General features: G+C 37.0%; 1 protein-coding gene across 1 annotated transcript; it reads left to right on the top strand.

Moving 5' to 3' along the window:
* Nucleotides 1-837: 837 nt before the first annotated feature.
* Nucleotides 838-18,207, top strand: sdcbp2 (syndecan binding protein (syntenin) 2). The gene is made up of 9 exons (XM_028453385.1): nucleotides 838-993; nucleotides 5,584-5,635; nucleotides 6,207-6,315; nucleotides 9,417-9,526; nucleotides 10,461-10,625; nucleotides 11,019-11,194; nucleotides 12,671-12,842; nucleotides 14,997-15,088; nucleotides 16,965-18,207. The coding sequence occupies exons 2-9, from the start codon at nucleotides 5,585-5,587 to the stop codon at nucleotides 17,017-17,019; spliced, it is 930 nt and encodes a 309-aa protein (XP_028309186.1). The 5' UTR covers nucleotides 838-993; nucleotide 5,584; the 3' UTR covers nucleotides 17,020-18,207.
* Nucleotides 18,208-18,531: the final 324 nt, after the last annotated feature.

Below are 18,531 nucleotides of genomic sequence, written 5' to 3'. Positions count from 1 at the left end.
ACTAAATCTGTAATTCTACTTGTACTTCAGGACATTTTAAAAGAAATAAAGTAATTTGTTACATTTGTACACCCAACCTGAGTAAATTATATATATTTTTTTGTTTTAAAATTATCAACTGACATTGTGAAACTACAAAAAATTAAAAGACCAGACAACAATCAAATGCATTACACAACAGCCGACCAACCAGATTAATCATAATGCACGGCGAAATGACAGCATTGAATGCCCGGTATTTTCTGTTTTAGAGTTAATTCATTGTAGCTATATATATATATATATATATATATATATATATATATATATATATATATATATATATATATATATATATATATATACACATTAATTGGTGTTATTTCATTAAAAAAAAAAAAAAAAAAACATTTGTACATTTTGACAAACCTTTTATTTTATACAGATGCCTTTGTGGAAAATAAATTAAGTTCCAATTGTGCGAGATTTGGTCTCTTGACATGAGATGTAACTAGTGAAAGTAACTAGTAACTTTTACTTTTAGTACTATTTAATTGAGTTACTTTTTACTTGTACTTGAGTATTTTATGTATGACTTACTTGTATTTGTACTTGAGTACAATTTCAATCAAGTAACAGTACTTTTACTTGAGGAGGATATATCAGTACTCTTTACACCTCTGATCCCTATTTATCCTCATCCTTATATGTAGTATATATATATATATATATATATATATATATATATATATATATATATATATAAAGTTAAAAATAATAATAATTATTATTATATAAATCTTTTGCATCAGTTTCGTTTCCTTCCACTGGGGGCGTTTCTTACCTCGCCAACAATGATTGACGTGTTTGTTCCGACCAGGAAGCAAACACTGACGTCACTTCGGAGAAATCCCCTTCGGGTTGTTCCGACACACAGACAAAGCTCACGGACCGCAGAGACAACCGGACCTCATTTTCCCACAGTGTGACTTGAGAAGCACCGACACCTCTAAGGTGAGACTGACCGTCTGTACCGCGTCCATAAAACCTATTATCTTCCTGCTGTATCCGTTTCCACCGAGCAGGCTAGCGGGTTAGCTTCGTGCGGCTAACTCCGTGTTTACGAAACAAAGACAGAACAAGTGCTTGGCTCCTGAAGTTCCCACACTTTGCTACATTGTAAAGCAGTCTTTGTGTTTTAATAAGAATAATAAGAATAATAATTTTCGTTTGTCTGAATGGGACACACCTATGAGCTCAAACCAACTAACAGTAGCTTAATATTTAATGAGCGTGCATTAGTAATGATAGTAATGATTAGTCTCTTAGTTAGCGGTTAACTGTAGTCAGTGTGTTTTCAGTTATTAGTGTTGCTTTATCGGGGGTTTGGCTTTCCTTTGTTTTTACAGCGCTAATAATAAAGCACCTTCCGGAGTCTGAGGGAGGAATAACGGTGTGTAATGGAGAAGCTGCGTGTTGTGACGTACTTTGACAGAAACCAGAAGTGGTGTTCACTTCTCTTTCATTCCCATTTGTATCTGAGCTCTGGAAGAAGCTCTGCCAACTGGAAACACTGGGATTGAACCAATTTGTTCAGGTCCTTTCAAACGAGCTGTTGTCCCTTCTTTCCCACCGTATCCCAACAACAGCAGGAATGTCAGAGCCGTCCACAAACACCACAGCACCCACTAGAGGATTAGGTCCTTTTATCCTTTTCACATGTTTAACTAAAATAACATCTTGATTTTCTGTTTGGACCACTTTTCAAATCATACAATCCTCTCTTCAGTGTTTCTGAACCAAACCGACATGAGTCAAATTTCATAAAGATCGGTCATTACAAACCACGTTATTATTATGAATTAGCCAGTAATGAGAGATTTTTCAATTTTTGAATCTGATCCAAATCAGTTTATTTATCCCGATCCCTTCCAAAATTTAATGGATTTTTCCAGGGTGTAAGGTCTATCTTTGGTTAAACTTTTGTCAAAGTCTGTCAGTATTTTTGATGTAATCCCGCTCAGACACAAAAAAAAAAAAAAATGCCAGTGAAAATATTTACCTCCATGGCATATAACTACGTCCTCTATAACTGTGTCCTCTATAACTGTGTCCTCTATAACTACGTCCTCTATAGCTACGTCCTCTATAGCTACATCCTCTGTAGCTACGTCCTCTGTAGCTACGTCCTCCGTAGCTACGTCCTCTATAGCTACGTCCTCTATAGCTACGTCCTCCATAGCTACGTCCTCTATAGCTACGTCCTCTATAGCTACAGCCTCTATCACTTAATCCTCTGTAACTTTGTCCTCACTTGTGTGCACTTGTGGACTTGTGAAATGTCATCTGCTCAAGTCTTGTTCCAGTTCAAAGTTTGCTGTAAATCCCCACATAAGAACTTGCTCCGCCCGTTTCACCGAGCATGCATCAGAGGAGACTTGTGCGTACTCCGCTAGCTTTATTTCCCAGTATGCACTTCGAACACGCGCACGATTCCTTTATCATTATTACCATTTTGTAAATTTGTTCTTTCCTTTTCTTCTTCACTTCTTATTTTTCAAATATTATCATTAAATTAATACATGTATTTATCTACTTGTATTTATCTGCTTCATCCTTCTACCATTGTGCGTGTGTTTAATTCAGAAGTGTTTACAAGGTCAGTTTAAAGAGGATTTAACTTTTATTCTGAATTAAAGAGGAACTAAAAAGCTACATAAGATGTACTTACTACAGACACTGCACTAGTTTAATAAAAAATGATCATCTTCTTATTTTACTGTCTACTAACAAACTTTTGACTAATCGTGAAACACGTAACATTTGTAAAATATAACAATTGCCATATTTCAAAAAGCCACCTCTGTTTTTAAAAATATATCTTACTATATTATACCATATACAATATACCACAACCCATCCAACAAATCTGCAACACTTAAAAACACTTGCACAATGTTTCAGTGAAAATGGACATTTAAAGATGGTAATTGTATGAAAACTTTATCACGTGTAGCAGTATTTAACTCTAATAAGTACTACATCTGTCATATGTATTTATTTATATTTATGAGTTTTGATCCTGGAATGTAAATCAGATTTTAGATGGAGTTCATTGGTGACTAGAGTTCCTGAGGACCCTTCACATGATTCATGCGGGCTACCTGGTGCCCGCAGGCACCGTGTTGGTGACCCCGGCTCTATAACTTCATCCTTTATAACCACAGATTCTATTCTTTAATCCTCTATAATTATGTCGTCTATAGCTACGGCCTCTATAATAATACTGTGTCATTTTTATTCGTAGAGCTTAATTGTTATCAGTTTGCTGGTTACACAAACATTGTAAGTTGTAAAAGATAAAAACAGTACATTTTAATTCATAAAACCTACTACTAGAAATGAAGGTGCAACTTAGAACATTTTGGAATGTGTTTCTAACTGGTTGGATTTGTTTAACTTCTCTGGGTTTGATACTTAATTTTCATTAAGTGAAGTTTTTTGTTGAAGTTTACCATTGTCAGTATCTCTTGTAATGAGCTGATATTTATATTGTCTTAATCTATTCGTAATTCCAAGTGCAGTTGTTTAAACTGAGCTGCAGGCGAGTTTATGTCAGTTCAGCGGCCACCCTCAAAGCCCACAATTTCCCAGACTCCTCCTTTTTAAAGCGAGCAAACAAACAGCTGAAAAGCAAACAGTAGAAGGTATTAAATTGGCCTAAGATGATGGAATAGAGTTGTTGTTGTTGTTGTTGTAGTAGGTGCAGGAGTGAGATGCTGCACTGATGTAATAACAGTGAGTGAGTGAGTGGGCTGTTTCTACTCACTGGTGTGAAAATGTGGGTGTGACCACATGTCCTGCATGGAAAAATAAAACATCACCATGAAATCCTATTGAGAAGGTTGTGTTACTTTTAGCAACCATGTTTTAGGTGCTGGTTGTTAGATTTCAGTAAATTCACTACATGCTGTTGTACATGGTCTGGAAGTAAAGTACAGTCATGTTTTGTGAAAATTACGCCCATCTGTGACTGTGGAGAATTATGTCTCTAATCTCAATTTAACACTTTTGAACCAAACATGACTTTACATGTGATGGAAAACATGACAAACCTGTTATTGGAAACTAGGATATATTTATGGTAGCTTTTTACAAGCTTTCTGTGCTCTGGCACTTTACCTGTCCCCAACTAACCCACAGAAGGTTAATATAAAATAACACAGAATAATCTATTTTATATCAGCATTAATATAGCAAAGCTTTTATTTTGAAGTTTTCTTTTATGCTTATGAACTCATGTTAAGCTTATTGTCCATTGATTAATCTTCATATTTACTCTTAACTAGGGTTACAAGAAAGGAAAACTTCCAGTAAGTTTCTACGGGAACAGAACTTATTTTTGGGAATTAACCGGAAATTTGAAATAATTTAAAAAAGAAAAGAAAACTACATCATATCCAAACATAAATATGAACATATATTTAAAATAAGACGATTAAAAAAACATAACATTTCAACAAGGGTTGCAAAATTCTGGGAATTTTAGAAATTCTAAACTTTCCATTGGAATTAATGGGAAATGTTCAAAGTAAAGACTGGCTGGCATGTTAAATATGGTTGGAGAAAAATACATTTTTAGCATAATTTAAAATATTAGAAATATTTATTTTAAAGTTATTCCCAATTTCTGGTTAATTTCTATGAATATTTCTCAGTAAAAGTTTATATTTTTCAATATTCCCAAAGTTCCCTAACTTAAATTCTGCTGTAAATTTACTGGACATTTTTTGCACCTTTGCAAATCTCCTCCTAGCAGTCCAATTTTGTCAAAACAATGCAATTGCTTGTCCTGCTTTTATAAAGAGATTAAATTAATATTGAGCGTAAATGAGGTCAGTTTATTGGTCCGGCCCTCGACAATATCTTTTTTTGATGTGGCCTTTTTGGAAAACAATAATAGCCCCACCTTCCCTTAATGTATTAGACTGCATTGTAATAACATTAGCATTTTAAAGTTTAAATTATTAATGGATAAGCTTTCAGAGCATTTGTTGGACTTCTTGTTTTAGCTTTTAATTGGAACAACCTCTCACAGACATTATAGGGATCTGTGTAACTGCCCTGGTTCTGCTGCTCTGTTTGCGTAATGTCAGTCATGTGTCTGTCTCTTATCACCCATGACTTTTCATGACTTTGTTGGTTGATATTACGTGATGTTTGCTACTAACCACACCAGCAGCCCTTTCAAAAGCTTCAGTTTATTTAATCTTTCTTTCCACAGATTTCCCTTTTACATTGTTTTCCATTAAGTTTGATTGACTACAACAGGAAAGCTGTTATACACATTTTTGTGCTTTGAAGTAGAAAATCCTTCCTTTAAAAATTTTTTTTTTTTTACATTGTTCTACTTTCTGCTGCTGCATCTGCACCAAGACATTTTCATCAGATATTTTCAGCCCTGGAATTTGAGAGGATCTGGAAAATTGGGCGTTAGCTCAACAACACCTCATATTGGTTCTTGTGTTCCTCAAACCGTTTCCATGCCGGCATGTTTTTCTTGACTTTTTTCTCCTCTAACAGCAGTTTGTCTCTCTTCGGCAGCATGTCCCTGTATCCATCCCTCGAGGACCTCAAGGTCGACAAGGTGATGAAGGTAAGGTTGAAGCTGTGCTCATCTCCACAGTAGCTCTGTAGCATTAAAACGATGCTTTGTGGATTGTAGCCTGGACATTTGTCATCAATGTAGTTGTATTCGTTTAGTGATGAATTCAGCTGTTTGGTAATGGGGTGTCCCGATCCGATATCGGATATCGGTCTGATATCAGCCTGAAAACAATTCAATTTTCCAATTTTTTTTCCGCCCCAATTCATTTTTTATTTATTGTATTCAATTGTAGAATACTGTCGATATTAAAGGTGAAAATTCATGTAACCAATTTGTTAATAATAAATAGGTCAGTTTTTCTCATCCCTACTGTTGCTGACTATTGTTTTCTGTTTGAGTAACATCACTTGATCAAGCCTTTTCTAACATTCCACACTACAAAATAAGTAATTATTATGTATTTCTTAAAGAAAAAAGTAATAAAAGTATGTATGATTCATGCTGATCGGTGTCTGCTGGTACGCAAGGCTGTAATATTGGTATCATATCGGAAATGAAAAATTTGTTTTGAGACATCCCTGGTTTGGTATTCATCATTTAAATGTTGTTCTTTTTTTAGGCTCAGGCCCAGTTTGCACAGAGTACAAGCCCAATGCCAGCCATTACAGAGGGAACTTACCAGCTTCAATCTTCTGCTGGTGACGCTGCAGCTGGACCACCAGCATCAGGTATATGAGTGTGGACGACATCCACTTCCACTCTTTATGTTTCTCATTCACTTTCTCTTTTTCTGGGCTGGATGCAGAATGGTGCAGGCTTTTGTTTTTTTACCCCTGTGTGCTCTGATTTGGAAGTCACCATGGAGACGCAGCATGTCATTCAGAATGTCATTTGTATCTTTCAGTAGATACATAAGGCTAGGGGGACACACATGCATAATGGTAGGAGGAACTCTGTCAATCTGATTGGCCAAAGAAAGCAGACACATGGTGAATGTTTGATTATAACGTTATGCTGACCTGCATTGAAAAAGTAAAGTTCTTTCAAAGTCAATACAGTTTTCTCTTGCAAGTGTTGGTGGAATCGTGTGATTTGGAGCTTGTTTTAGAGACAAAGTATGACAATATAAAAATGTACAAGAGAATTACAAAGAAGGCTGCTAACTGTAGTTTATTAGCATTCTGTTACCCCAGAAATAATATTACACATAAAGTGTAGGGCCTCCAATTTTCCATGATTGCAGAAAACGGAAGGAAAAAAAACAGCGGAATTTACGTTTGGAAATGAAAAAATCAACCTGACACGGAACATGTAATCCGACCCGTTTTCTCTCTACTTCTCTCTTTATTTAAATCATTCCCCAACATGACATAGAAATGCCTAATTTTCATTTTTCTGGACAATATCACACATTTCCACAGTATTTTTCACTGGAAAACTGCTGATCGAATGTCTCCAAAGTTTGCTACTTGTTATGGTTCGAATAGTGATCATGTTACCCTGACTGAAAAAAAAGTTGGTTTTTAATGCGTTTTGATGAACAAGCAGTTCAGAATTTTATGACTGCATTCAAACCTCTGGTACAAAGACAGGTTTAGCTTAATGGCGTATTAGCTGAACTGGTGATCAGTTTACCTGGTGACACGTCACAGCAGAAGCATCTACAATCGCATGGCTGTGCTTGTTTTCTGCAAAATGTGAGGGTGATTCTTTAGTTGGCTTTATTTAAAGGTTTCACAAATAATGTTTTGGGATCATATAGCACATTTACAGGGGATTTCTCCTGTTAAACAGGAGGCTGAAGGTTAGCAATGTGGCTAATGTCCCTCTTGCAACATAATCTCCTGTGATTTAAGCATAACATCCTGATTTTATAAATGAGGAGAAGCATATATAATAAAATAAATAAAATTAATAACTGTAGTACTCTATTTAACATGTTTGGTGCGGTTACAGGAAGTTTAATAGCCAGTAAAGTCATCGAAACAGGAAAATGACATGAAATGGAAAAGTGTAACGTGACACGAACATGTCGCAAAAATGGGTGAACCCTGAAACGGAATTTAAGAAATTTTGTAACATAAACTCGGAGGCCCGAGGGGTGATGTGTACCAGCCAGGTATTATGTGCCATTGTCTTTATCTTAATTCTGTGTGTGGGTTTGTGTGATGTTGTTGTGGTTACTTGTAGATTGTTTGCGTTGGGCATTTTTGTTATTGTATGTAAGGTTTTAATGACGTAAAACACTTTGAATGATATTGTATATATGAAAAGTGCTCTATAAATAAAGTTTGTTTGATTGATTGATTTTGGTGATCAAGGACACGTTGGTTGTGGTATAAATTTAGATGTTTGGTAGCTTTGACCAGGCCCCTGAGGGGTACAACATGTGGTTAAATGTAACTAAAGATGGAACTTTATTAATGATAAGAGAATAATCCTGGATTGCAGTCACCAGCATAACTCTGTGGGTTGTTGGCTAATGGCTATGTGAGCACACTGTTGCTCTAGGTTTCATTTCAGCTTTTCCCCATGAAGAAGTTCCTCTTCTTATAACCTTTGTGTGTAGAACTCTGACTCACAACCAGAATCATCTGATCATTCAGGCTTTGCAGTTACTCAATCCTATTAATTAATAACTCTGTTAAAGGTCTCGAATGACAAGTTTGATGTTGTCAGATCGATTTCAGAGGTTGGTATTTTGATATGTATTTTTTATTCAATGTCAACATTGGTCTGTTTGTAGAGGGTGGACAGTTTTTACCACTGATTGAGGGTGACATGTATGCCATACTGTAGGTGGAAGAAGTGACAGGCAAAGCTGGAGAGTCACCTTTACATTTGGACTCTTTATTATTGAGATACAGTTAAAAAAAGGCATGTGATCAGGATATTAGCCATGTAAGATCAAATGATCCTGCTCACGTCTCAGTTTCCTTGTGTTTTTATTTATTTATTTATTTATTTATTTGTTCCTTTCATGAGAATGCAAATAGTTTCACCATTTACATAATATAATGTAAGAGTGCAAATGAAACATTTTTTTGATTAGAATGAGAAGAATAACATTTTTATCTATCTGCCCCTTAATTTAATACATAATTGATGACCCACCAACCTCAGTCCACACAAATTTTACTATTCTGTAATAACTTGAAAATAACAAATCAAAAATTACAAATCACCCCACAAGTCAATTTTCTAAAGCATATTGGCAGATTTTTTTTTTGCCGCATATATATTTTTAAATTGATAAATATTTGTACAAACCTTCAAATCATTCTGTTGAGAATTCCACAAGTAGTACGAGCTACTTGGTGCTTAAAATCATCATTCTCAGATGCACTCAAATAATCTTTGAACACACTCTGGCAGTGTTCTGCTTTTGGCTAAACTAATGTTTGCAGTTCAATTATATCATTACATTTTAAAACCCCTGATTTAATAAAAAAAATATTTTTTTTACGATTTATTAAACCAACTTTATAAATAATTCTGATCATTCGTTTTGTAACAAAATCAATGGTAAAATATTGCTAGTGTACGTGTTACTCCACACTTATAGAACTATATAACATTCTCAATTTTTTATTTTTTTTGTAAGTAACTACTTAACCAATTCAAAACAATTCCTCTTACTCCATATGAACGCAATTTAGTCATCAAAATAGTTTGATCTATCGTATCAAATGTTTTCTTTAAATCCATGAATACTGCAATAGAACATTTATTTTTGTCTGTCGATGTTGAGTGCACGAAAACCATTTTGACTGTCATTTAATTGTTTGATATTTTCTATAAAGTTATCTTTTTTTTTCCACTTTTTCAGCGCATGCAGCCTTGTATCCAAACCTGGAGGAGTTGGGGGATTACATGGGTTTAGCCCTCAACAGTGACGAAGTCCAGAAGAACCTGGCCCTGGTGCCTGTAGCCGACATGGTGAGGCCCCCAAATCAAATCCCCCAAAATTTGTAATTCATGAAATGGGAAGGAATATGAAGCACAACAAAAACCCACAAAAAAGACAGGACAATACACAAAATCTCAATGAAAGTACACAAAGTAACAACAGAAACACACATATATTCCATAAAACAAAAACAAAATGACTCGTAAACACACAAATGACAACAGATGCACAAAACAACCACTAAAACAGACTAAATTATTAATAGTGGTAAATAAACTAATAAAACACAAAAAGCATTGTACATGTGTACAAAAAAACTCCAAAGACACTCAAAGTGACAAGAAAGTTACACAAACTAACAAAAAGACCCAAAACAATAACAAAAATATGAACAAATTGACAACAGAAAAATGCACAAAATTACAAACACAAAAAGACAGGAAAATACGCAAAATCTCAACAGAAGTAGACAAAGTATCAACAGAAATACACAGATTCCACAAAACAAAAACAAAATGACTCGTAAAACACACAAAACAATAACTGAAAAAGACAAAATGACTAATAGTGGTAAATCTTAATTTAATAAAGCTCACAAAACAACACGTATACAAAAATACGCCAAAGACACTCAAAGTGCCAACAAAGGTACACAAACTGACAAAATTACCCATAAACAACAAAAATTATAATGGGAAATGACTCCAAAAGAACCCACAAATCGACAACAAAAAATGCACAAATCGACAACAAAAAATGCACAAAGTGACAAAATGACAACAAAGATTCCTGAAATGACATAAGAATACACAAACAACCAAAATTCTGAAATTAACAGAAAAATACACAGAATGAAAACAAAAACACAGAATAATAACCTTTTGTGTGAATACTTTTATTTTTTTCAAACATTTTTTTGGGGTCATGATCACTTTAACTCTTTATGTTCTTCATCCTCCTCAGCAAGTGGCCTTCCCCGCTGGTTCAGGCGTTGGTGGGATGGTGAGGCCAGTGACGGGGACAGACATCGGCATCAGGAGGGCGGAGATCCGCCCGGGGCTGAGGGAGGTCATCCTCTGCAAGGACCAGGATGGGAAAGTAGGACTGAGGCTGAGGTGCATCGACAATGTGAGCCTTCACTCACTCACTCTCTCACTCTCTCACTCACTCTCTCTCTCACTCTCTCACTCATGGATTACTCAGCACAGAAAACAAAAAATTGAAAGTTCAGAGAACTTCATCTGTATATTCTGCTGCTGTTTGAGCTGTTCACCTTTATTGTCTGCACAGCAAATAAAAGCACATTCCATGAAGTTCGTCATAAACCTCTTTATGATGCAACACAATGACCCTGCTACACAAACTTTTGCAAACATTAACTCATGACGCTCTAATCTTCAATCGTCTAAGCTTGTTATTTTCCATCTACACTCGGCCTCTGTTTGTTGTTGTTGTTTAATCGATTATTTCTGCAACGCCATCACTCCCATGCTCCTTTCTTTTTTTCCTGCTCATTCTCAGGGAGTGTTTGTGCAGCTGGTGCAGGCTAACTCCCCCGCTGCACTCGGTGGGCTGCGCTTTGGTGACCAAGTGCTGCAAATCAACGGGCTGAACTGTGCAGGCTTGAGTAACGACAAGGCCCACAAAGCTCTGAAGGCTGCGTCCGAGACTCGCATTGAGCTGGTGATCAGGGACAGGTAAAGCTTGATATGGAACATATTTTAACTGCATGTGTCTACAACTATACATAGAACTGTAACACAGTTCCCCAGTTTAGTCTTAAATTCCAAATGAAAATCTTTACCACACGCATGTCGGGAAGTGGCAGAAATGTTCAAGTGTTAAGACGTAGCTGACCATTTTCAAGGATTATACCACAAACGTTCCTGCAATGTTCTGTGCAAATATAATGCCTATGCTTTCATTTTACTAATCACTGCACTCGTAGCCACGTGCGCGCCAATCACTGGAGAGCCCACCTCCGCGCCCCACCCATCATAAAACATACAGTGATGATGTCATCAGTCCTACCTCCGCAGTGATGATATCATCCCTATGTTCCAATGTTCTAATCCAATCACTGGAGAGCCCACACCCACACCCCACCTATTTTGGAACATTGGAATATTAGAACTTCGGAACATTGGTCCTACCTCTACAGTGATGATGTCATCAGTCCTACCTCCACAGTAGGATCAGTGTTCTAATGCAGTCACTGGAGAGCCCACCCCTACGCTCCACCCGTTTGGAACATTGGAATATTATATTATATTGTTTGTATTGAAGAAACACAAGGCTTGAGGCTACAAATGAGTACATTTTTGTATTAGACCCCCTATTGAGTCATTTTGCCATTTACATGTGCAATTCCCCCAAAATATCAAATTTTTCACCAGTCCTAATATGCGTTCAAATTTTCATGAGTTTTTGAACGTGTTTAGACCCTATAATTGTATTTAATTATCAATTATGCGATTGCAATTATAATTGACTCCAATCCTGACACGGACTCACTGACACGATGCTGTGTCTGTTTCTCTCGTATTTACACCAGTAGACACATGACAATGACATTTCCAGCCATTGAACCCAGTCTCATTGTCACACACTGTTTTAGCTCCAGCTGTGAAACGTTTTGATGTTTCCTATACAACACACACGCGTCAAACTCAAGGCCAGGGGACCAAATCCGACCCTTTACGCTATCCTTTTCGGCCCTGAAGGAGAAAGTCAAAATATTAGAGAAAACATCATTAATTGTGTAAATTACCGAATAATTCAGCAGTAGATATCTCGGTCCCACTAAAATGAAATGTCACTATTTGGCTATGGTTATATCACATTTTTGCTGTCACGAATTGTCAAAATAACTCTCAATTTCCCTAAAATCCTTTAATTTCCCAACAAAAATCCCAAAAATTCAGAAGCTCTGAAATAAAGATGATGCAGGAACTGGTATATGTCGTTTATTTATTGGATATTGTCTGTGCTTGTCTCAGTGAAAATGACTTTTGACACCGCTGCCTCCCAATGTAATTACTTCCCACAATAGCAGGTCTGTCACACTCTGCTGTCTGCTCTGGTTTTTGCAGCGTCTTCACTCAGAGTTTACGCAGCCCTTTAATTTACATGCCACCTTATTTTGATGGTGTTGGCTGTGTGTTTGCTTTCAGGCCATTTCAGCGCACTGTCACCATGCACAAAGACAGCTCAGGCCACGTGGGCTTCATCTACAAGTCTGGGAAGATCACCTCCCTGGTTAAGGATGGCTCTGCAGCCCGCAACGGCCTGCTGACCGACCATTACATCTGTGAAATTAACGGACAGAACACAATCGGACTCAAGGTCAGTGCTCATGTTTCTTTCAGTGACATAGTGCACTGAAATAAAGCGATGGTAGATTGTTGTTAATCTCTCTGTGTGAGAAGTCTGCTTGCTTTGGAGCTCTCATATGGACGGCTGCTCGTGTAATCACAGAAAAGAGTAAAACATAAGGATGTGAGTAAGTGCATCTCCCCCCTGGTCCACGTGTTTGTTCCAGTAGGCTCCTGTAGTTTCTAGCTGTGTCAGCACTTTAAAGCTGCTGAACACAAACGTTTTTATCAGATAACGACATAATGTAGGTCTCATAAATCAAAGATTGTTTGTTTGAAAAATTGTGAAAACGGTTGAAATTGCTGCTCGAACGTTCATTTTGATTTCCACTATAAACACTCTTTTATTGACATTGTCGGAAATGTTTTGTGCATTGCATTGTGGGATGTGTAGTCCTGTAGACGATACGCAGAATGGTTTTATTCACAAGGATTTCTTGTGTTTCTTCTCCAGACAAGGAGGACAGTGGCTGTGTTGTAAATGTCACTAATGTACTACGCATTACAAACTCAATGAGTATATACTATATACTAAAAGTATGATTAGGATAAGGACCGTTTCTACTACGTATACTTCCAAGTTTCCAAAGATGCATTTCAAACCTACGACAACAGGAACCTGAAGCACACTGAGGCTATATGTATCCGTTGATTCTCCACTTTTGAAAGTTCTGAAAACATTTTAAGTGAGAAAATGACCAAGTAGAATATTAACATGTTGTCAACTTCTTAAATTCTATAGATCCTGCTCTGTTTGTGTGAATGTGAGCAACAGACTGCTGCACAATTTCCTTTGGGATCAATTAAGTATTTATCTATCTTTTATCTATCTTTCATTTGATCCATAAAACTCTCCTACACACATTTCATTCCCACTCCCATCATTAGCTACTAAACTAAATTTCCAGTTAACTTCAAAACAAGAGCTCTATTTACAAAAGTGTTATAAAACTAAAGGAAGACAAGAAGAGATGCTTTTGTTTTGAAACGTGGTTGTTTGGATTTTAGCTTGAAGCCATTTTACATTCCGTTTGCAATGCATCATGGGTGAGTAGTGTGCCCACCGTGCATATTTAAAAAAATGTCCCCATATATGCACTCCATACTCAATTTAAGGTCACACTTGGTACGAGTAGTACGTTAGTATGACATTTACAACACAGCCAGTGATTGGCTAACACCATTTTTGTTCTAGTTGGTTCCCAGTATTCCATGTGATATCACCTCACTCCACCAGACACCAAACACATTACATTTTGGCTGGATTTTGATCTTTCCTTGGAAACCCCAAAATAAACATTCATCTTTGTTTTGCCTCAACTTTCAGTGAAAATACCAGAAATGTGCTGGGAAGTCATTTTTGCATTGTTTTTGATTCAAACAGAAGAAACCAGAGTGAAGTAAAAACACTTTCATGCATCTGTCAACGGGACTCCATATCCCACAATGCACCAAAGTTTTCCAACAATACTAATAAACTGTGTGTTAACAGTGAAGATTAAAAAAAACTATCAAGCAGCTATTTCAATCTTTTACATTTTTTTCTACTTATTGATCTGTAAGTCCTACACTGTATCTTTATCTGATTAAAATGATCATCTCCTGCAGCTTTCACTTTGTTAATCTGATTTTTTCACAGAGCCATGATCTCTAACAGAAGCTTTTGGTTCTTCACTGTGTGAAAATACAGGTTGATGAGGAGAGAGAATATGTGATAGAATTTTTATACCTTCACTGGTTTCATAGAATTAGTGGAATGGTGACTGAACAGTTTTATATTCTATGATATCCCATGATTCTAAATCCTGTTAATAAACACTTTTCTGATGTTTTTTAATCGCTATTTATAGATTTGATTTATTTGTCATCTTGAATAATTTACTTAAAGCAGTCTTATTTCCAAATCCTTCACTCCAGCAGACCTGAAACGAGCACAAAAAACTTTGGAAAATGGACACAACCCTCTGATTGGCTAGCTCTGATTAAAAGCTCAAGTCATGAGAATCAAGCTTTTGCTTTTTACTGTTAAGTCCAGTCTTTGCTAACATAATCAATCAGAGGATCAGAAGTGGCAGCAGTTTATTCACTCAGGTGTGTGTGTGTGTTTGTGTGTGTGTTAATCTAGGATTCTCAGATTAAGGACATTCTCAGCACCGCTCCAACAACCATGACCATCACCATCATGCCCAAGTTCATCTATGAGCACATGATTAAGAGGTAGGTTTCTACACATGCATACACGCACAAAGTTTTAACACATGATTACATTAAACATGGGCATAAAAGATATTAAAAACTATAGAATTTACAAAATAATTTAAAAACGAGAGCAATCAGAGAACAAACCTCCACCAAGATCCAGATCTGCTTTTTTCCAGATATTGTCAGTTATCTGGATCAATGATCCTGATCATGGTACCATGATCATTAACACTTTAAAGGCTTGGAATCATAGGTAACCATACAGTAGGTTACAATGTATGAGCGACCCGATTTTTTTGGGGGAAAAAATTTTGATGAAATGTGTAATCTGGATCAGATTCAGATGAGTCTTGGTGAGGGGATTAAGGATCCAACCTGGCATAACTGAGTCAAATTTCATTAAAGGTGCAGTTCGCAACTCTCAGATCTCTCTCTCCTCCTCCCCCCGCTGCTCTCTTGCCCTGCCTCCAAACTTTCCAAAGTCCCTCCCTCAGAGGAGCTAACAAGCTAACGTTAGTCAGACAGTAACATCACAGTAATATAACATGCTCTGTTAAAAGCATATTACTGCAGTGCTTCTCTCTTTAAATGTGCACACACCTCAGCAGTAGCAGCAACAACACAGTGACACTTACAGCAGCCACACGGAGGCTACTGTATGTGTCACAAACAACCCATGCACTACAGAGTTCTAGTGTAACAATTACAAATCAAACATAATGTAAATCAAGCAGCAGTAATTACCTTCTAAGCAGAAAAGTTACAAATTCCATCTTCTACTCCTCCACACCATACACTGTAAAAAAAGACGGTGCTCTACCTCCGGGAAAGGGGCGGGGCCTGTGAGCAACAGCTGTCAGACAGTCTATTAAACACAATCCTAGCTCTGATTGGTTCTTTTTGCTTGGTCGCTGTTCATTCTGGCTATCTGCCAAAGGCTGCAGCAGAAGCAGGAGGGACTCAATGAGCCTTTTTTACACACAAACTACTAGTTTGATGTAAAGCTGTCCTTACATAGTGACAGCTTTAGTAAAAGTCACTTTTATAAAAGTTGCAGACTGCACCTTTAAGATCACTCAATTATGAACCAAAATATACATTTTTAAAATTTTTTGCCAAATATGAGATATTTTGATTTTCAAACTGACCCTGAATCACTATACTGATCTGGATCCCCTCTAAAGTTTAATGGAATCTTCCCTGGCCTAAAGTTCTATCTTGGTTAGATTTTTTTATATGTACACGCCCAAGTTTTTGCTGAACTGCCACTAGGGTGAAATTCAAAAAATGCCTTGATTATGGGTGTTGCTCCTAGGGTAGTTAAGACACACCCAGTAACAGCAGCCCCGCCCCCACAGCGCTGCACAGTTCTGCATGGAGCTGTCAATCAATGCTCACTGAGGGCTGTGAGAGGAGGAAACTAGTCCCTCCTTCCATTGTTTATAGGATGGGCGGAGCCAACAGACAATAGCAAAATTCACTTGCAGTAGCTGGCGTTCAACCCATAGAGGGCAGTCTGTGACATTTTACAACTAAAAACGCTAAATTGAAATACTTGGACTAAAGTGTGAGAGTGGGAGTGGGATCAGTAAATGACATTACTTCATACCTAATCATATATGTAGTCAGCAGAAAAAAGTGGTTTTAGTGTGTACTTACGCTTTTAATGTATTCCTGCTGACCCCCCCCCACACACACACACACACACACACACACACACACACAAATACACAAATAAATTAAAGAAAAACTGCAATGAAAATAGGAGCTCTTTGGACGAGGTAATAAAACCATTGAACTAATGGAACCTGGATATAATGGGAACTTTGGCTGAGCAATCTTTTTCCATTAGTGTGTGTATGATATACTGTGTGTGTTTGCTCCTTACCAGGATGTCTACTGGGCTCCTGCGATCAGCCATGGATCACTCCGTCCCCGAGGTGTGAGGGTTATTATTGTAAACTCTCTCTCTTTCTCTCTCTTTCCTCCAGTATCATCATCATCATCACTTATAACAAACTCTAAATATGCCTTTTTTAAAGAACTATTTTTCAGTGTATTCTTTCCCTTTTCTATGTGCTCCGTTTGTCCTTAGTACTCTCTCTGTTAACCCTATATACGGGTTTTAAAGCCATGCATACAATTATGAGTTCAGAGCTTCCCCTTCAGTGATGGGAGGGCTCACCTTTGCAGGTGTGACCCCCCCCCCTCCCAGCAGATGGCCACTGTACTGTAAAGTGAGTGCTGTGCTGTTATAGGACCAGTGAAACCAGTGGCGGTGTTGGTATCCTCATCTTGTCCATGAGAGGGCGCCAGTATGATTGCAGCTAAATTACTGTAAATGATCATGTAGAACATCTGACACACATTCCAACAAAACAAAGAGTAACTGAACTGCAGAGCAGGAGTGTGTGCGTGTGTGTTAGGGAGACCCACTAAGTGCACTTTCCATTACCTAGGACAAGGTTTTTCCTGAAATACATTTCCACAAATAAAGTATGTTTTCTTTTTGTCTCATCGGGTCAGTGACCAACACAAGTTTTGCAAGACGAGTAAAATAATATATCTTTGAACAAACTTGTGCAGCAGGAATGTGTTAAACATCCAGTTGTCCACTTGTGACATTGATGCACATTTTCACTGAAAGAAGAGATAAGTTGGCACTAGTGAACATGAGTGTTCCCATGCAGTTAGCGCTGTTAGCGTATACAGTCCACAGAAACATTAAAACCCTTCTTTCTGCTTTATAACAGCTTTGTTGAACGATATTGTTAGTTCGCGTCTTGCTGATCTGCTGACGTCACTGAGTCATGTTCATTGTGTGTGCTCCTGGTATTGTCAAAGGAAACTCTTGAAAAATAAATGTACTTGGATTTGAAGCTGTAATTCAAGCTGTTTTCCATTCTAAAACATGCTGTTCCCTCTGCTGAGTGCAGTGAATGTGAGCAGAGCTCACACTTGGTAAAAAAAAAAAGAAGCTCCTTTTAATGCTGTTCATATGTGGATGCATGTGATTCTTTTTTCACATATGCAATCTGTTTCTGTGGAAATGTTTCAAAATGCTAGAATTATGTCAAAGTTTATACACGAATGTAACAAGGAAATTATGGTAAAACCAATAAAATGTTTCATTTCACTAAAGAGCTGTGGGGTTGTTTTTTTCCAAAAAAAGTACTAAACGACACATCACATCTTTGCTTTGGTTTACTGCCCTCAAAGTAAATGCACAAAACGACTCCAAAAACACACAAAATAACTGAAAAACACAAAGTTAAAACAAAACAACAGAAAGGCACAAAGATGTTACAAAATAACAAAAACATGAAATGGCTCTGAAAAAACAAAGAAAGATGACAAAAATACAAGAAAACAAAACATTAAACAGCAACAAAATGACAACAGAATAATACACACCTAAAAATACACAAAAAACATAAATAAAACAATAAAATTAAACA

Source organism: Gouania willdenowi, chromosome 7 (assembly GCF_900634775.1).
Source record: "Gouania willdenowi chromosome 7, fGouWil2.1, whole genome shotgun sequence".
NCBI classification, from domain to species: domain Eukaryota; kingdom Metazoa; phylum Chordata; class Actinopteri; order Blenniiformes; family Gobiesocidae; genus Gouania; species Gouania willdenowi.
The sequence above is the reverse complement of the archived record's forward strand: the minus strand, read 5'-3'. Positions and strand labels throughout refer to the sequence as shown.